We start from the raw sequence: 18,005 nt of genomic DNA, 5'->3' as shown, positions 1-18,005 counted from the left end.
ATCTCCACAGAGGAACTCTGGAGCTCTGTCAGAGTGACCATTGTGTTCTTGGTCACCTCCCTGACCAAGGCTTTTCTCCCCTGAATGCTCAGTTTGGCCGGGCAGCAACTCTAGGAAGAGTCTTGGTGGTTCCAAACCTCTTCCATATAAGAATGATGTAGACCACTGTGTTATTGGGGAGCTTTAATGCTGCAGACATTTTTTGGTACCCTTTCCCAGATCTGTGCAGACAATTCCTCCGACCTCATGGCTTGGTTTTTGCTCTGACATGCACTGTCAATTGTGGGACCTTATATAGACTTGTGTGTGCCTTTCCAAATCATGTCCAATTATTGAATTTACCACACATCACACTCTGGTCTGTTTCATGTGTCTTTGTGATTGTCTCCACCCCACTCCAGGTGTCGCCCATCTTCCCCATTATCCCCTGTGTATTTATACCTGTGTTTTCTGTCTGTCTGTGCCAGTTCGTCTTGTTTGTTCAAGCCAAGCAGCGTTTTGTCTCAGCTCCTGCTTTTCCCCCAGTCTCTCTTTTTCTCGCCATCCTGGTTTTCGACCCTTGCCCTGCCCGCCTGCCTGACCACTCTGCCTGCCCTTGAGCCTGCCTGCCGTCCTGTATCTTTCCCCCACTTCTCTGGACTATTGACCCCTGCCTGCCTTGATCTGTCCATTTGCCTGTCCCTTTGGGATTATTAAAGTATTTGTTATTTGACGTGGTCTGCATCTCGGTCTTACCTTCATATCTGATACCACAGGTGGACTCCAATAAATTTGTAGAAACATCTCAAGGATGATCAATGGAAACAGGATGCACCTGAGCTCAATTTCGAGTCTCATGGCAAAGGTTCTGAATACTTACGTAAATAAGGTATTTCTGCTTTTTATTTGTAATATATTTGCAAAAAACACCCCAAAACTGGTTTTGCTTTGTCATTATGGGGTATTGTGTGTAGATTGATGAGGATTTAAAATGTATATATTTTAGAATAAGGCTGTAATGTAACAAAATATGGAAAAAGTGAAGGGGTCTGAATACTTTCCAAATGCACTGTATATTTCCACATATCGAACAACGGAAATTGATTAAAACGTTTTTAAGAAGTATAATAATTATACACTTTGGGGCCTCCCAAGTGGCATAGTGGTCTAAGGCACTGCATCGCCATGTGCCACTAGAGATTCTGGGTTCGAGTCCAGGCTCTGTCGCAGCTAGCCGCAACTGGGAGACCCATGGTGCGGTGCACAATTGTCCCAGCGTAGTCCGGGTTAGGGTTAGGGTTTGGCCAGCAGGGATGTCCTTCTCCCATCGTGCACAAGCGACTCCTGTGGTGGGCCGGGTGCAGTGCACATTGACACGGTTGCCAGGTGTACGGTATTTCCTCCGACACATTGGTGCGGCTGGCTTCCGGGTTAAGTGGGCATTGTGTCAAGAAGCAGTGCAGCTTGGTTGGGTTGTGTTTCGGAGGATGCACGGCTCTCGCTCTCTGGAATCCGTATGGGAGTTGCAGCGATGAGACAAGACTGTAACTACCAATTGGATACCACAAAATTGGGGAGAAAAAAGGGTAATAATTTAAAAATGCATGTAAAAGTACAAAAAAAATGAAACAGTAGGCATATTTGGTTTATTTGGAAAAAAGTCGGACCTCTTCAGAAAGAATAGTTCAGGGGAACCCCTGGCGCTTCAGTCCCACTCTGCCCCAAAGGACTACGATGGCTACCAACAGTGGAATAGTGTATTCACCATGAAGCTCGGGCTAGTAAAAACCAGTTCTCTGCCCACAATTAAATCCTGCCGGCTTCAAGTCCACTGACACCACCGGTGTTACAGCACGACGGCGGACGACTTCTGTGATGGAGGTGAATCGGGTAAGTAGGTACTAAAGTGCCCTAAAATGTTTTGTCATGTTATGTTGTTAGTAGATGATTAAAAACTAAGATAGCCAGCTATCTAAGTCCAACTGGCCATGCAAAACAAGCTGGCCCATTCGGATTTAGCATGGTGTTTGCTGATGGAATAAGCTAGCTAGATAGTTAGCAAGCAAGCTACAGCATCCAACACTATGTTTTGCAGAAATGAATGGTGAAATATGAATCAGATTAATGTCATTATTTATTTCAAGGTATGTCTTTATTTTTGCTGAACTACCTGATCTTTATTGGCGGATACAACTTGCAAGATATCATGATAGCCAATGTTTGTGTTTGCCATTATACCTGAATTTTACTGTTACTGCTGCTGCTAATTTTAGTAATGTTAGCACTCAGGTTAGCATTTGGCGAGCTATAGCTACAGTGGTTCTTCCTTTAAAAGTTTTGAGCTTATGTCGTCACTGTTTGTGGTAGATACAGTGAGGGAAAAAAGTATTTGATCCCCTGCTGATTTTGTACGTTTGCCCACTGACAAAGAAATGGCCAAAAAATAGAAAACTTGCAATGTATTCAATGATTAAGTAGTCTAAAGTTTTACATTTCAAACTCAATATCAAAGAATGTGAAAGAATGTGTCTTTAACCCTGCATTATAATATAACTTATTTTGAACGAAAGCCAGGAATGAGTGAGTCACTCAGCCCTATGCTGTTCCTGCTTCTGTTGCCTATTTGAGTGTTTATTTAATATCCTACTGATTCTGTGATCACCAAATCTCATGCAACCACAAAATGTTGGATAAATCAATTTCACAAATCTGTCTGTTTTTAAACTTTGCCATGGGAGTGACAAAATATATTTCAATTGAATTTCAATTAACTGAATGATGAGGATGAAGAAGAAGAGAGTGATTGAATTTAAAACTAGAGTGTAAGAATTGCTCTCCCTCTGTCTTGCGCACACACACAAAAAAAAGACACTGTTTTTCTGTACTTGTCAGAAGAAGTTGTAATTGGACCATCTAACACGCACATAGACGCATTTACAGTATTTGTTCATCAACATCTTTGGGTATTGGTTAGCCTACAATTACGGTGTAGAAATGTTAGGATTAATTTGCTCTTCACTCGCAGTCATTTAGTATCCTAGGCCTACTCCCGACCGGTCACATTGTACAGCATCATATTTTCCTAATGGACTAAATATACACTGCTCAAAAAAATAAAGGGAACACTAAAATAACACATCCTAGATCTGAATGAATGAAATAATCTTATTAAATACTTTTATCTTTACATAGTTGAATGTGCTGACAACCAAATCACACAAAAATAATCAATGGAAATCCAATTAATCAACCAATGGAGGTCTGGATTTGGAGTCACACTCAAAATTAAAGTGGAAAACCACACTACAGGCTGATCCAACTTTGATGTAATGTCCTTAAAACAAGTCAAATGAGGCTCAGTAGTGTGTGTGGCCTCCACGTGCCTGTATGACCTCCCTACAACGCCTGGGCATGCTCCTGATGAGGTGGCGGATGGTCTCCTGAGGGATCTCCTCCCAGACCTGGACTAAAGCATCCGCCAACTCCTGAACAGTCTGTGGTGCAACATGGCGTTGGTGGATGGAGCGAGACATGATGTCCCAGATTCAGGTCTGGGGCGGCCGGGCCAGTCCATAGCATCAATGCCTTCCTCTTGCAGGAACTGCTGACACACTCCAGCCACATGAGGTCTAGCATTGTCTTGCATTAGGAGAAACCCAGGGCCAACCGCAACAGCATATGGTCTCACAAGGGGTCTGAGGATCTCATCTCGGTACCTAATGGCAGTCAGGCTACCTCTGGCGAGCACATGGAGGGCTGTGCGGCTCCCCAAAGAAATGCCACCCCACACCATGACTGACCCAGTGCCAAACCGGTCATGCTGGAGGATGTTGCAGGCAGCAGAACGTTCTCCACGACGTCTCCAGACTGTCACGTCTGTCACATGTGCACAGTGTGAACCTGCTTTCATCTGTGAAGAGCACAGGGTGCCAGTGGCGAATTTGCCAATCTTGGTGTTCTCTGGCAAATGCCAAACGTCCTGCACGGTGTTGGGCTGTAAGCACAACCCCCACCTGTGGACGTCGGGCTCTCATACCACCCTCATGGAGTCTGTTTCTGACCATTTGAGCAGACACATGCACATTTGTGGCCTGCTGGAGGTCATTTTGCAGGGCTCTGGCAGTGCTCCGGCTGCTCCTCCTTGCACAAAGGCGGAGGTAGCGGTCCTGCTGCTGGGTTGTTGCCCTCCTACGGCCTCCTCCACGTCTCCTGATGTACTGGCCTGTCTCCTGGTAGCGCCTCCATGCTCTGGACACGCAGCTGACAGACACAGCAAACCTTCTTGCCACAGCTTGCATTGATGTGCCATCCTGGATGAGCTGCACTACCTGAGCCACTTGTGTGGGTTGTAGACTCCGTCTCATGCTACCACTAAAGTGAAAGCACCGCCAGCATTCAAAAGTGACCAAAACATCAGCCAGGAAGCATAGGAACTGAGAAGTGGTCTGTGGTTACCACCTGCAGAACCACTCCTTTATTGGGGGTGTCTTGCTAATTGCTTACAATTTCCACCTGTTGTCTATTCCATTTGCACAACAGCATGTGAAATGTATTGTCAATCAGTGTTGCTTCCTAAGTGGACAGTTTGATTTCACAGAAGTGTGATTGACTTGGAGTTACATTGTGTTGTTTAAGTGTTCCCTTTATTTTTTTGAGCAGTATATTAATGGATGTATGGGAGGCATGTCACTTCTCCCATCTCTTTGCATAGCCCACCAAATGCACTGTTTTCTAACCACATCTGGATGGATCCATAATGAATTACTATGGGAATGAATATCACTGAATGACATAAATAATGGAATTAAGTAGGCTAATGAAGGCAACAAATTGTTGCTTACTGAAACACCCAAAGTCATCCAATTGTTATAATAGGATTTGAAGCAACTATTTCCGTTTCACGCTGCTTTGAGACAAGCATGGGGACTGGTCTTGATAAATCAATCAGATTTTTATTTTCACATACTCCGTTTGGGTATTGGTTAGTCTACAATTAGGGTGTGGAAATGTTAAGATTATTTTGCTCTTCACTCGCAGTCACTTAGTAGCCTAGGTCTACTCCCGACCGATCACATGGTACAGCGCCATTCTTTTCTTACGGAAACCCTGAGGCTACTGTAAAATGCATTTCCGCTTTTCTTGGAATAGAAACACCATAATATTAATCAATTAAGCAACCTTTCTACAAAAAAAGGTTTTAAAGTCTCTAGTACAGCCAATATTAAAAACAGCCAAATGCATTTGTGAATTCAATTGCTTTAGCCGACATGTTGCGATTTTTTCATTGTTTAATTATTCAAGGCTCCCTTTGTTATTTCGTTTTATAACTAAAATGCTTGACTGTATTTAAAGACATGGATGACTTGTATGCTGTGTGATGACATGCACAAATGAATGAATGATATACTGTATATTGAAGTATGCCTGTATGCCAATAAGTAAGTTATGCTATAACAGCTACAGTAAACAGGACTCTTAGCCTACAGCTCCATGCCATTTCAATAACTTCGCTTTTCAAAGATGCCCTCTGGTGGTCAAACTAGCATTAATGGCAACAACGGCTGACAGTAAAATAATATGACTTCATGCACTCTAACGTGCCATACAATTATGCAGAGTTTAGGTTATAAACGTTCAATGTCTATTATGATGGTAAAAGTTTCTGGATTTTGTGTAAAAGCATGAGAAATGCTGATGTGATGAACTGCTAATAAGTTATGTGTTTCAAGGCTGCTAGTGGTTAGCTAGTAGGGGTAAACCAGCAGGGGTGTAAAAAGGGCTATGTTAAAAGCCTGCACACCGTGTAAATGATAAACCAATTTTTTGCTGATACAGAATAAAGAAATCAGAGGATATGCTCAGATGGTAAGTTGGTTTTAATCAGTGCCAATTAAAAAAAAAAAAAAGAAAAGAGGGCTCGGTATGATGTTGGTCTTTACCGTCTTATGTGGACAGTGGCTTTACTCCTGCTGTGTATTCACTCGTGTGTTATTCTCTCGACGTCACTTTTCCGAACACTTTTCCAACATGACTTGGGTCAAATTCTGATGAAATGTAAATTTCTCCCAAAACGTATATATGTAAAGTGATATGTCAAATTGGGACTTTTAATTGGAATAATATGAAACCAATCATAATGTTTAACAGCAACCTAATTCTGCAATCTTCAAAGGCTCTATTCAATTTAGCCAACATCTGCATAGTGGTTGTTTTGGCAGTGTCGGAGGTGGAACTGCGTTAGAGCTGTCAAATCTACAAACGGCTCCTGGTATTCTACCTAAAGCGGACATTGCCATTGGCTGCCCAGAGTCGCATTAAGATAAATCCCATGTAGCCTTGCTTACAAGGTCGAACACTGGAATATGATATGTAATCTACACCTTGATTAGGCTGAGAGAAATCCTCATTATTTAGTTCAATGATTTTTAATTTGAGCGTCATTATTTCTATATAGCCTACACTTTCTCGTTCTGAACTTTTAACGCGAGTGAGACGGGTGTGGCTTTGTGACAATGATCAAGAGCAGCTGCTCACTGATTTGAAAGCTCCAATGCAGTTCCACCTCCGACACCACCAAAACATCAGCTATGCGGGTGTTGGCTATTGCCAGTTAACGCTCAATCTGATTGAATCTAGGCCTTACTCAACTTCTAAGATGTAAAGTGATTTGTAAATCAGCTAGTATGCTCAGTCGGTGATGTGCAACAGAGTAAAATTGATGCTCTCAAACACATCCGAAGTGTTGTTGGAAGTATAGAGTTGTGTTCCCCTACTCAGGTGTTGCATTGCATCAACCAATGATTGCATGCCACATTGACTGTGCTGTTGGGCACCAGATTGCTATAATATATGATCTGGCATGCTGACACATGCCAGATCATGCCAACTTAGTCGGGCAGGAACGCACTTTAGCTCACCTTTGATGCAGGTGGGTGGGCTGTTGCTCCAGGAAAGATCCCATTGGCAAGTGATGATGTCAGAGCCACTGATGTCATACCCCGGCTGGCACTGATAGGTCAACACACTTCCCCTCACGGGAGAGGTGTGGGAGGAGCTAATCCAGCCAAATTCGATTTGAGGGAGGGCAGGGCAGGTGTCATTAGGCTCTACCTCTGGATAAAAAAGAAGATGTCATTAGATGTAGGATAAACCAGGTACTTGTTCAGGAGGATATAATGTTTCAGAACATTCAGATTGAAATATATCATGTAGAACACACAATTGAGGTAGAATACGTAATCGTATTGTCTGTTCATATTATATCTACAAAGTTATTAACATTTTGCTTCACTGAATACACGCCAGGAAAATGTAGATTTTGTATTTGTGTGATGTCATGTATGGGAAATCAAAATGCAAAACGCCAAAATGCAAACTCCTTCCGTTTGAGTTATGTTATAATTTCTTTTTTTTTTTTTAATAGTTTTTGTTTCTTAGTTTTGGACAATTTTCTGTGTAGGTTTGCTTCGGCCAAATGCCTGTGGGTGTTGGTGAGGCCAATAAGTCCTGTATGTGTACGTACCACGGTAGTGAATAAGGAACCCCTGGCTGAGAATAAAGGAGGAGTCGTCAGGGTCACTCTGGAACTGAATAGTGACCTCAGAACCACCTGACACGACCTGGAAACGCTCTCGTGACCCCAGGTACTGGCCAATCACATGGGACATGAGGTCGTGACCATCGAATATGGTGAGAACGTCGTTGTGGCGGATATTCAAACTTTGAGAGCGACAAAATACATGGAGAGGAAAACAACTTTCACGTTAAATCACAATGTCACTTCGAATGGAATCATAAAATGTCATCATAAAATGTAGCTTCTCACAAACATTGTCATTTCTAATCCTTACAATAAAAACTTCACTGGAAGCATCACATCAGTTTTTTTTTATGTCTGTCAGTCACAGTTGAAATCCAGCCATTATAATCAAAAAGATGTGCTACACCAGCCACGGAAGTAGCCATCAGTGAAGCAGCGAAACGCAAGGCTCACATTGTTCGACCTACATTTTATACCTCAAGTATATTCCTAACAAAACATGCACGTTTCTGAAACATAAACATGCTTATTTTGAGTTATACCTCCATCATATACCTCTTGTGTAGTGGGGGAAAAAAACTATGCAAAGGGAGCGCTCATGTTATGCAGTGAGGTTTCAGAAGCAAAAGAGGCATGGGAAAATTAAAGGAGAACAATTCCTTCTCCCAAATGCTTCAACCACAGCTTCAAAGACCAAAATTATGCCTGTTGGGTGTTGGTGAGGCCAAACTCACATCTGGATGTCCAGTTCGATGCGCTTCTCCTCATTGCCATGGATCTGCCACACACAGTCCTGCCCCTTGGAGTAGCTCTGTGGCCAATCGGGGGATAGAACAGTACTGGAGGGATCGGTCAACTCTCCCCCACACAAAGCTGAGAGGGGGTGGGAAGAGAGGGTGTGAGGTAGTAGCACAGGAAAAAAGTTATTGTAACATAACTTGTATTATTGTCTTTAGTTTTTAGTTTAGTGAATGAAAGGGGCTTTATAAACAAATTATCATAATGTAGTGGTAATATTCAATAGTATTACCTTTACACACAGGCTCGCTCTCATTCCAGTGTGGATCGCTTTGGTCCACACACTCAATGACCCCAGAGCCCTGCTCCATGACAAAGCCTGGGGAGCAGGAGAAGGTGACTGTGGTGCCCAACGGAAAGGTGATGTCACTGCTGCTGAAATTCCCATGGGGCAAGTAGGGCTCATAACAGTGTTCCCCGTCAAAGGCTGAGAGAGAGCGAGAGAGATAAAACAGTGTGCACGTGTGAATATGAGGAGAGAAAAGGAGAGAAGTAGGATAAGTGCATAATATAAGATTAATTAAAGTAGAGAAAAGACCAATCTATTGGTCGAAAGAACACAACGACTCTCGGTCGACCCCCAAAATGTTTTTGTCGGGGACAGCCCTAAACTAAAGCAAGCAGCAGTGTCTGTATTGTACAGTCATATCACAGTCAATTACAAATAAGAGTGAAAAAGAGACAAGAGAAACTGTGTGTACTGATGCTGGGAGCATTTTAAGGTCTCACCCTCATAGCGCAGAGCTAGCAGTAATGGGATGGAAGAGGAGTCGGCTGTGAGCTCCAGGTAGAGTATGGAGCCCTCGCTCACGATGCCACGCTCTGGAACATCATCCAGGTCTGAGTCAAAGAGCAGCGGAGACATGGAGTTGTTTCCGCTGCGCACAATCAGCCTGACAAAGAGGGAGAAGAAAGGATAAAGGGAAAGAAAGAAGAGTAGAGAGGCGGAAGATGGGGAGAAAGGGGGGAATGGAGGGCAAAGGGAGGAAGAATAGCGGGCAGGGAGGAAAGACGATAGAAAGGAAAGAAAGTTAAAAGGGAGAAAAGAAGAGTGGAGAGAGGTTATTACTTCAAGACGTTTAATAATTTTATTTGTATTTATTATGGATCCCCATTAGCCGCTGCCAAGGACACTACTCTACTACCACATATCTACAACAGAAAATATGTGTACGTGTGTGTGTGTTGTGCGTATGTTATCGTGCGTGTATGCATGTGTCTGCCTGTGCAAGTGTCTTCACAGTCCCCGATGTTCCACAAGGTGTATTTTTATATATTTTTTAAATCAGATTTTACTGCTTGCATGAGTTACGCGATGTGGAATAGAGTTCCATGTAGTCATCGCTCTTTGTAGTACTGTGTGCCTCCCATAGTCTGTTCTGGACTTGGGGACTGTGCGAGACCTCTGGTGGCATGTCTTGTGGGGAATGCATGGGTGTCTGAGCTGTGTGCTAGTAGTTTGAACAGACAGCATTCAGTGCATTCAACATGTCAATACTTCTCACAAATACAAGTACTGATGAAGTCAATCTCTCCTCTACTTTGAACCAGGAGAGATTGACATGCATATTATTACTGTTAGCTGTCCGTGTAAATTTAAGGGCCAGGCGTGCTGCCCTGTTCTGGGCCAGTTGTAATTTTCTGACGTCCCTCTTTGTGGCGCCTGACTACACGACTGGACAGTAGTCAAGGTGCGACAGAACTAGGGCCTGTAGGACCTGCCTTGTTGATAGCGTTCTTAAGAAGGCAGAGTAGCGCTTTATTATGGACAGACCTCTCCCCATCTTAGCTACTGTTGCATCAATATGTTTTGACCAGGTTTAGTGTATGTGTCCCAAATATAATACTTTTAGTTTTTGAAATATTTAGGACTAACTTATTTCTTGCCACCCATTCTGAAACTGACAGCAGCTCTTTGTTAAGTGTTGCAGTGATTTCACGTGCTGTGATAACTGATGTGTATAGTGTTGGGTCATCAGCATACATAGACACACATTCTTTACGCACAGCTAGTGGCAGGCCATTAGTAAAGATTTCAAAAAGTAAGGGTCCTAGACAGCTGCTCTGGGGAATGCCTGACTCTAACTGGATTATGTTGGGTAGGCTTCCATTAAAGAACATCCCCATGTTCTGTTAGACAGGTAACACTTGATCCACAATATAGCAGTGGATGTAAAGCCATAACATATATGTTTTTCCAGCAGCAGATTATGATCAATAATGTCAAAAGCTGCATTGAAGTCTAATAAAACAGATCCCACAAACGTTTTATTATCAATTTCTCTCAGCAAATCATCAGTCATTTGTGTAAGTCCCGCACATGTTGAATGCCCTTCCCTATAAATGTGCAGTTGTTAATTTGTTTACTGTGAAATAGCATTGTGGTAGCACATAGTTTTTTTTCCCAACAGGCCCCTCCGTCGTGACGTCCCACCATTGCCCATCTGCTAGCCTGCTAGTCGCAGCCCGCTAGCTGTCTAGAGCATATTGGACTGTTAGCTGAAGAGATCCATCGGCCAATTTATTGTGCCACTATACCTATTTTGCCAATTGGACTGGACTCCTTTGCTACACGGAACCCTACTAATCCATCACGACTGGTCTATCGACGTAACCGCACGAGGAGGCTCCGCACGAGGAGGCTATAACAGACTTCTTCCGTCACGACGTCACTCTAAGGCCCTTCTGCTAGCTTGCTAGCCCCGGCCTGGTAGCTGGCTGAATCGCCGTGTCTACAGCCAGCCTAACTACTCACTGGACCCCTATGATCACTCGGCTACGCATGCCTCTCCCTAATGTCAATATGCCTTGTCCATTGCTGTTCTGATTAGTGATTATTGTCTTATTTCACTGTAGAGCCTCTAGCCCTGCTCAATATGCCTTAGCCAACCCTTTAGTTCCACCTCCCATACATGCGGTGACATCAGCTGGTTTAAATGTTTCTAGAGACAATATCTCTCTCATCATCACTCAATGCCTAGGTTTACCTCCAATGTATTCACATCCTACCATACCTTTGTCTGTACATTATGCCTTGAATCTATTCTATCGCGCCCAGAAACCTGCTCCTTTTACTCTCTGTTCCGAACGTACTAGACGACCAGTTCTTATAGCCTTTAGCCATACCCTTATCCTACTCCTCCTCTGTTCCTCTGGTGATGTAGAGGTTAATCCAGGCCCTGCAGTGCCTAGCTCCACTCCTATTCCCCAGGTGTTCTCATTTGTTGACTTCTGTAACTGTAAAAGCCATGGTAACATGCATGTTAACATTAGAAGCCTCCTCCCTAAGTTTGTTTAATTCACTGCATTAGCACACTCTGCCAACCTGGATGTCCTTGCCGTGTCTTAATCCTGGCTTAGGGAGACCATCAAAAACCCAGAAAATTCCATCCCTAACTATAACATTTTCCGACAAGATAGAACTGCCAAAGGGGGCGGAGTTGCAATCTACTACAGGGATAGCCTGCAGAGTTCTGTCTTACTATCCAGGTCTGTACCCAAACAATTCGAGCTTCTACTTTTAAAAATCCACCTTTCCAGAAACAAGTCTCTCACCATTGCCCCTTGCTATAGACCACCCTCTGCCCCCAGCTGTGCCCTGGACACCATATGTGAATTGATTGCCCCCATCTATCTTCAGAGCTCGTGCTGCGAGGTGACCTAAACTGGGACATGCTTAACACCCCGGCCATCCTACAATCTAAGCTTGATGCCCTCAATCTCACACAAATTAACAATGAACCTACCAGGTACAACCCCAAATCCATAAACACGGGCACCCTCAAAGATGCCAACTTGCCCTCCAAATACACCTCTGCTGTTTTCCACCAAGATCTCAGCGAACACTGCCTCATTGCCTGCATCCGTAATGGGTCTACGGTCAAACGACCTCCACACATCACTGTCAAACGCTCCCTGAAACACTTCAGCGAGCAGGCCTTTCTAATCGACCTGGCCCGGCTATCCTGGAAGGATATTGACCTCATCCTGTCAGTAGAGGATGCCTCGTTATTCTTTAAAAGTGCCTTCCTCACCATCTTAAATAAGCATGCCCCATTCAAAAAATGTGAACCAGGAACAGATATAGCCCTTGGTTCTCTCCAGACCTGACTGCCCTTGACCAGCACAAAAACATCCTGTGGCGTACTGCATTAGCATCGAATAGCCCCCGTGATATGCAACTTTTTAGGGAAGTCAAGAACCAATATACACAGGCAGTTAGGAAAGCTAAGGCTAGCTTTTTCAAACAGAAATTTGCATCCTGTAGCACAAACTCAAAAAAGTTCTGGGACACTGTAAAGTTCATGGAGAATAAGAGCACCTCCTCCCAACTGCCCACTCACTGCACTGAGGCTAGGAAACACTGTCACCACCGATAAATCCACTATAATTGAGAATTTCAATAAGCATTTTTCTATGGCTGGCCATGCTTTCCACCTGGCTACCCCTACCCCGGTCAACTGCCCTGAACCCCCCACAGCAACTCGCCCAAGCCTCCCCCATTTCTCCTTCACCCATATCCAGATAGCTGATGTTCTTAAAGAGCTGCAAAATCTGGACCCCTGCTCGACAATCTGGACCCTCTCTTTATGAAATGATCTGCCGAAATTGTTGCAACCCCTATTACTAGCCTGTTCAACCTCTCTTTTGTATCGTCTGAGATTCCTAAAGATTGGAAAGCTGCCGCGATCATCCCCTCTTCAAAGGGGGAGACACTCTAGACCCAAACTGCTACAGACCTATATCTATCCTACCCTGCCTTTCTAAGGTCTTCGAAAGCCAAGTTAACAAACAGATTACCGACCATTTCGAATCCCACCGTACCTTCTCCGCTATGCAATCTGGTTTCAGAGCTGGTCATGGGTGCACCTCAGCCACGCTCAAGGTCCTAAACGATATCATAACCACCATCAATAAGAGACATTACTGTGCAGCCGTATTCAACGACCTGGCCAAGGCTTTCGACTCTGTCAATCACCACATTCTTATCGGCAGCCTCAACAGCCTTGGTTTCTCAAATTACTGCCTAGCCTGGTTCACCAACTACTTCTCTGATAGAGTTCAGTGTGTCAAATCGGAGGGCCCGTTGTCCGGACCTCTGGCAGTCTCTATGGGGGTGCCACAGGGTTCAATTCTTGGGCCGACTTCTCTGTATACATCAATGATGTCGCTCTTGCTGCTGGTGATTCTCTGATCCACCTCTACGCAGACGACACCATTCTGTATACATCTGGCCCTTCTTTGGACACTGTGTTAACTACACTCCAGACGAGCTTCAATGCCATACAACTCTCCTTCCGTAGACTCCAACTGCTCTTAAATGCAAGTAAAATGAAATGCATGCTCTTCAACCGATCGCTGCCCGCAACTGCCCGCCTGCCCGTCCAGCATCACTACTCTGGACGGTTCTGACTTAGAATATGTGGACAACTACAAATACCTAGGTGTCTGGCTAGACTGTAAACTCTCCTTCCAGACTCACATTAAGCATCTCCAATCCAAAATTAAATCTAGTATCGGCTTCCTATTTCACAACAAAGCATCCTTCACTCATGCTGCCAAACTGGCTATCCTACCGATCCTCGACTTCGGCGATGTCATTTACAAAATAGCCTCCAACACTCTACTCAACAAATTGGATGCAGTCTATCACAGTGCCATCTGTTTTGTCACCAAAGCCCCATATACTACCCACCACTGCGACCTGTACGCTCTTGTTGGCTGGCGCTCGCTTCGTACTCGTCGTCAAACCCACTGGCTCCAGGTCATCTACAAGTCTTTGCTAGGTAAAGCCCCGCCTTATCTCAGCTCACTGGTCACCATAGCAGCACCCACCCGTAGCATGTGCTCCAGCAGGTATATCTCACTGGTCACTCCCAAAGCCAATTCCTCCTTTGGTCGCCTTTCCTTCCAGTTCTCTGCTGCCAATGACTGGAACGAACTGCAAAAATCACTGAAACTGGAGACTTATATCACTCTCACTAGCTTTAAGCACCAGCTGTCAGAGCAGCTCACAGATCACTGCACCTGTACATAGCCCATCTGTAAATAGCCCATCCAACTACCTCATCCCCATATTGTATTTATTTATTTATCTTGCTCCTTTGCACCCTAGTATCTCTACTTGCACATTCATCTTCTGCACATTTATCACTCCAGTGTTTAATTGGGATATTGTAATTACTTTGCCACCATGGCCTATTTATTGCCTTACCTCCCTTATCTTACCTCATTTGCACACACTGTATATAGACTTTTTCTCCTGTATTATTGACTATATGTTTGTTTATTCCATGTGTAACTCTTTGTTGTTGTATTTGTCTAACTGCTTTGCTTTATCTTGGCCAGGTCGCAGTTGTAAATGAGAACTTGTTCTCAACTAGCCTACCTGGTTAAATAAAGGTGAAATAAAAAAAATAAAAAATAATAATTGTATCTAGTCAAACACAATTTTTTCAAAAAATGTACTAAGGGTGGGTAACAAGCTGATTAGTCGGCTGTTTGGGCCAGTAAAGGGTGCTTTGCTATTATTGGGTAGGAGAATGCTAATTCACATAATAAAAAAATGTATGTAGCATCCGAACGGTTTGGCCTCTTTCTATTCTGGTTAGAGCCAGTTTGCGCTGTTCTGTGAAGGGAGTAGTACACAGTGTTGTACGAGATTTTCAGTTTCTTGGCAATTTCTCACATGGAATAGCCTTCATTTCTCAGAACAAGAATAGACTGACGAGTTTCAGAAGAAAGTTCTTTGTTTCTGGCCATTTTGAGCCTGTAATCGAACCCACAAATGCTCCAGATACTCAACTAGTCTAAAGAAGGCAAGTTTTATTGCTTCTTTAATCAGTACAACAGTTTTCAGCTGTGCTAACATAATTACAAAAGGGTTTTCTAATGATCAATTAGCCTTTTAAAATTATAAACTTGGATTAGCCAACTCAATGTGCCATTGGAACACAGGAGTGATGGTTGCTGATAATGGGCCTCTGTACACCTATGTAGATATTCCATAAAAAATCAGCCGTTTCCAGCTACAATAGTCATTTACAACATAATACATTATGTTATTTTAATGGACAAAAAAATGTGCTTTTCTTTCAAAAACAAGTGACCCCTAACTTTTGAAAAGAAGTGTACTTGTCGGTTGTGTTGCCCTTGGATGCCCATAAACCTCACAAGACTAGTCTGAAGGTACCAGTTTAATGTGGGCTATTTTTAGCACTTTTCTGGAATTCTTGATTGTTTTATTGCTTTACTGGGAGGCTTATCAGTGGTAGATATGACAGTGATATTTATGTTTGAGCTGATAATGCAAGGTGAGCTGCACATAGTGGACTTCCTACTAGTGCAATCCGCCTCAGTGCTAACAGTATAACTCAGGTTCATGATAGCTGTAGGGTTGACAGAGGCATTGAGGGGAGTTAGAAGGACATAAATTAGGTTATTCATATTATGATTGCCAACGCCCCTGGGACAATGCACATTTGCAGGAACACTACGACAACTCAGCAACACAATGGTAGGGATTATCTGAGCAGGGCTTAGTTACTGATATGTCATTGTCTCAATGCAGCCTTGAAATCCGTGGGCAGGATCCAGGAGCCAAGATGATTTGGATGGACTCTGTCATTCCTGTAGAGCATCTTCTGTTTCCAAAAGGTGTCAAAGTTATCTATAAAAGCTATGCAACAGATCTACAGTAGTATTTTAGCCAGATGTGTAATGCCAGTAGCCTGCTGAATCTTTCACAGCCGTGGCCCTGTGATGGCACCGGGCCTGAAATAACTGGCCGCTTTTTGGAATCTTTCAGAGCCAGAATCAGTTCTTCAAAATCCATTTTAGCAGTTCCCGAGCTAATGTCATTTAACCCAACATGGACTACGACAGCATCAGCCCCCAACAGCTGTCGGAGAATGGTAGGAGAGAGCCTCGTAATGTCCTGTACTCATGCTCTGGGATAGCACAAGGTTTTTTCCCCGGGAACCGAGATGTTTCTCACCATAGAGCTACCGATGATGAAAGCTGGTGAAATGGCTGAGGAGGTCCGGACTTTCTTTCGCCCAGACATCCTCATGGCCCAATGAAGGTGGGAGCTCTGAAGATCTGAAACCGAGGTAGACACCACCAGAGAGGGAGACAGAACATAGGATGAAGATGCAGGTACCTCCGCATCTGATCTCGAAGTGGAAGTCCCCAGGGACGAAGGCGCCCGAACCTTTTGATCCAGGGTGATGAAGCTGTTTGAAGTATGTATCTGGTCCGGGCTTACCACTGCCAAGGAGGCCCCTATTGCCAAAGGCTGCTGCTTTCAACTTCCACGGCGAGTGACATGCCTCCATGGCTGCTTAGTAGGGTCAAGAATAGGAACATCCACTAAGTCATCCAAAAGCATCCTACTAACTCTATTCTCCAGGGAAGGTGGAAACCCCTTCAGGGAGGAATCACTGCAGGGCACCGGCCAGTCGGCTGTGGAGAGACAACACGGCGGCAACACTCCCACCAACACAGTTCCTGCAGCGTTGAAAACGTTTGTTAGCGACCTCCATTTGAAACAGGCTAGCTGGGCTTCAGTGTCTCTCTTCTTGAAAATAATTTACAAGTTTGCTATGAGCTTCAGGTTCGCAAATACAGCCCTAACCCCGCCTCCCGAAACAAGCACACACCAGTACGGCAAACAAAGAGAAAGCAGAGGCCTTGCTCTCTGTATGGATCCTGGCTGCACATACACTGTAAAAGCGGGAGATGACCAACTCGCAAGTTGGTGCTGTAGAAACTCTCTGTGATCACTAAATAAACTGTGGCATTCTCATAGTTGGACTGTTAACTTGAATATAATCTCTTAACCCAGAACTAAATTCTTGGTCAGATGCTCGATTAAGTTCTGGGTCCATACAGTAAGAGAAGAGGTAGAATGAGGACCGGAATTAGAACGAAGAGCTCCATCCTCAGTCTTTGCAAGTTACAGGCATGTCCAAACCACTGGAACTAATGCTGCTCATTATCTCACTCATCCTGTTGTATCATGACAGATCTATGGTACAATTTATGTTTATGTAGTCTGTCCACGAGAGAGTAACTCTCATAGAGCTTATTTACACAGGGTATTTGAACATATTTTATACATCTTGCACCGTTTTCAAACAACCCTGCTGAGAAAAAAACAGCATAGACCAGTATACATTTCAAGCAGGTCCATGCTGTTTTATGCTGGTCCATGCTGGTCTTTAACTGGTCAGGGCTGGTCAGAGGCTGGTCAAGCTGGTCTGACCAGCATGGTCTAGGTGGTCAAGCTGGTCTGATCAGCATGGTCTAGCTCAGGAATGGACAACTTTGATGGGGGCCACAAAATAAGTGGCGTACCCACATCTATACCCACACATGCAGTCAACTGATTTGTGCAATCAATCTATCTGTGCAGTTAGACTACTTAACTCTCGTAACTAAATGCAATATACCAGAAGCAAGGGCCCTAGCTTTTTGGGGGCCCTAAGCGAGATTTGCTTGGGTGGCCCCACCACCTCGCAGGCAAAACATTGTACTGGCCCCGTCTTGACGGTGGAGTGAACATTTTTAAAGTATATTTCTGGCAATTCTACACATTTTGTCATGGGGCTTACAGAAATTCTGCAGTGTTAAAGCAGTTTTTGTTGCACTTCTACACATTTTGCCACGGGGCAGAGAGAAAATGTTC

At 44.0% G+C, this 18,005-nt stretch overlaps 1 protein-coding gene across 2 annotated transcripts in view; it reads right to left on the bottom strand.

Moving 5' to 3' along the window:
- sez6l2 (seizure related 6 homolog (mouse)-like 2) overlaps positions 1 to 18,005 on the bottom strand; it is a 162,655-nt gene that overhangs the window by 19,220 nt on the left and 125,430 nt on the right. For both annotated transcript variants that reach the window (XM_045714905.1, XM_014192147.2), the window contains exons 9-13: positions 9,047 to 9,210; positions 8,550 to 8,744; positions 8,254 to 8,392; positions 7,502 to 7,698; positions 6,897 to 7,091 (exon numbers count right to left, since the gene is read on the bottom strand). In XM_045714905.1, coding sequence (XP_045570861.1) covers positions 6,897 to 7,091; positions 7,502 to 7,698; positions 8,254 to 8,392; positions 8,550 to 8,744; positions 9,047 to 9,210 — 890 coding nt within the window. The remainder of the gene's footprint in view (positions 1 to 6,896; positions 7,092 to 7,501; positions 7,699 to 8,253; positions 8,393 to 8,549; positions 8,745 to 9,046; positions 9,211 to 18,005) is intronic.

Source organism: Salmo salar, chromosome ssa03 (assembly GCF_905237065.1).
Source record: "Salmo salar chromosome ssa03, Ssal_v3.1, whole genome shotgun sequence".
In the NCBI taxonomy this organism is placed as follows: domain Eukaryota; kingdom Metazoa; phylum Chordata; class Actinopteri; order Salmoniformes; family Salmonidae; genus Salmo; species Salmo salar.
Note: the sequence above shows the minus strand (reverse complement) of the source record. Positions and strands in the feature narration are given on the sequence as shown.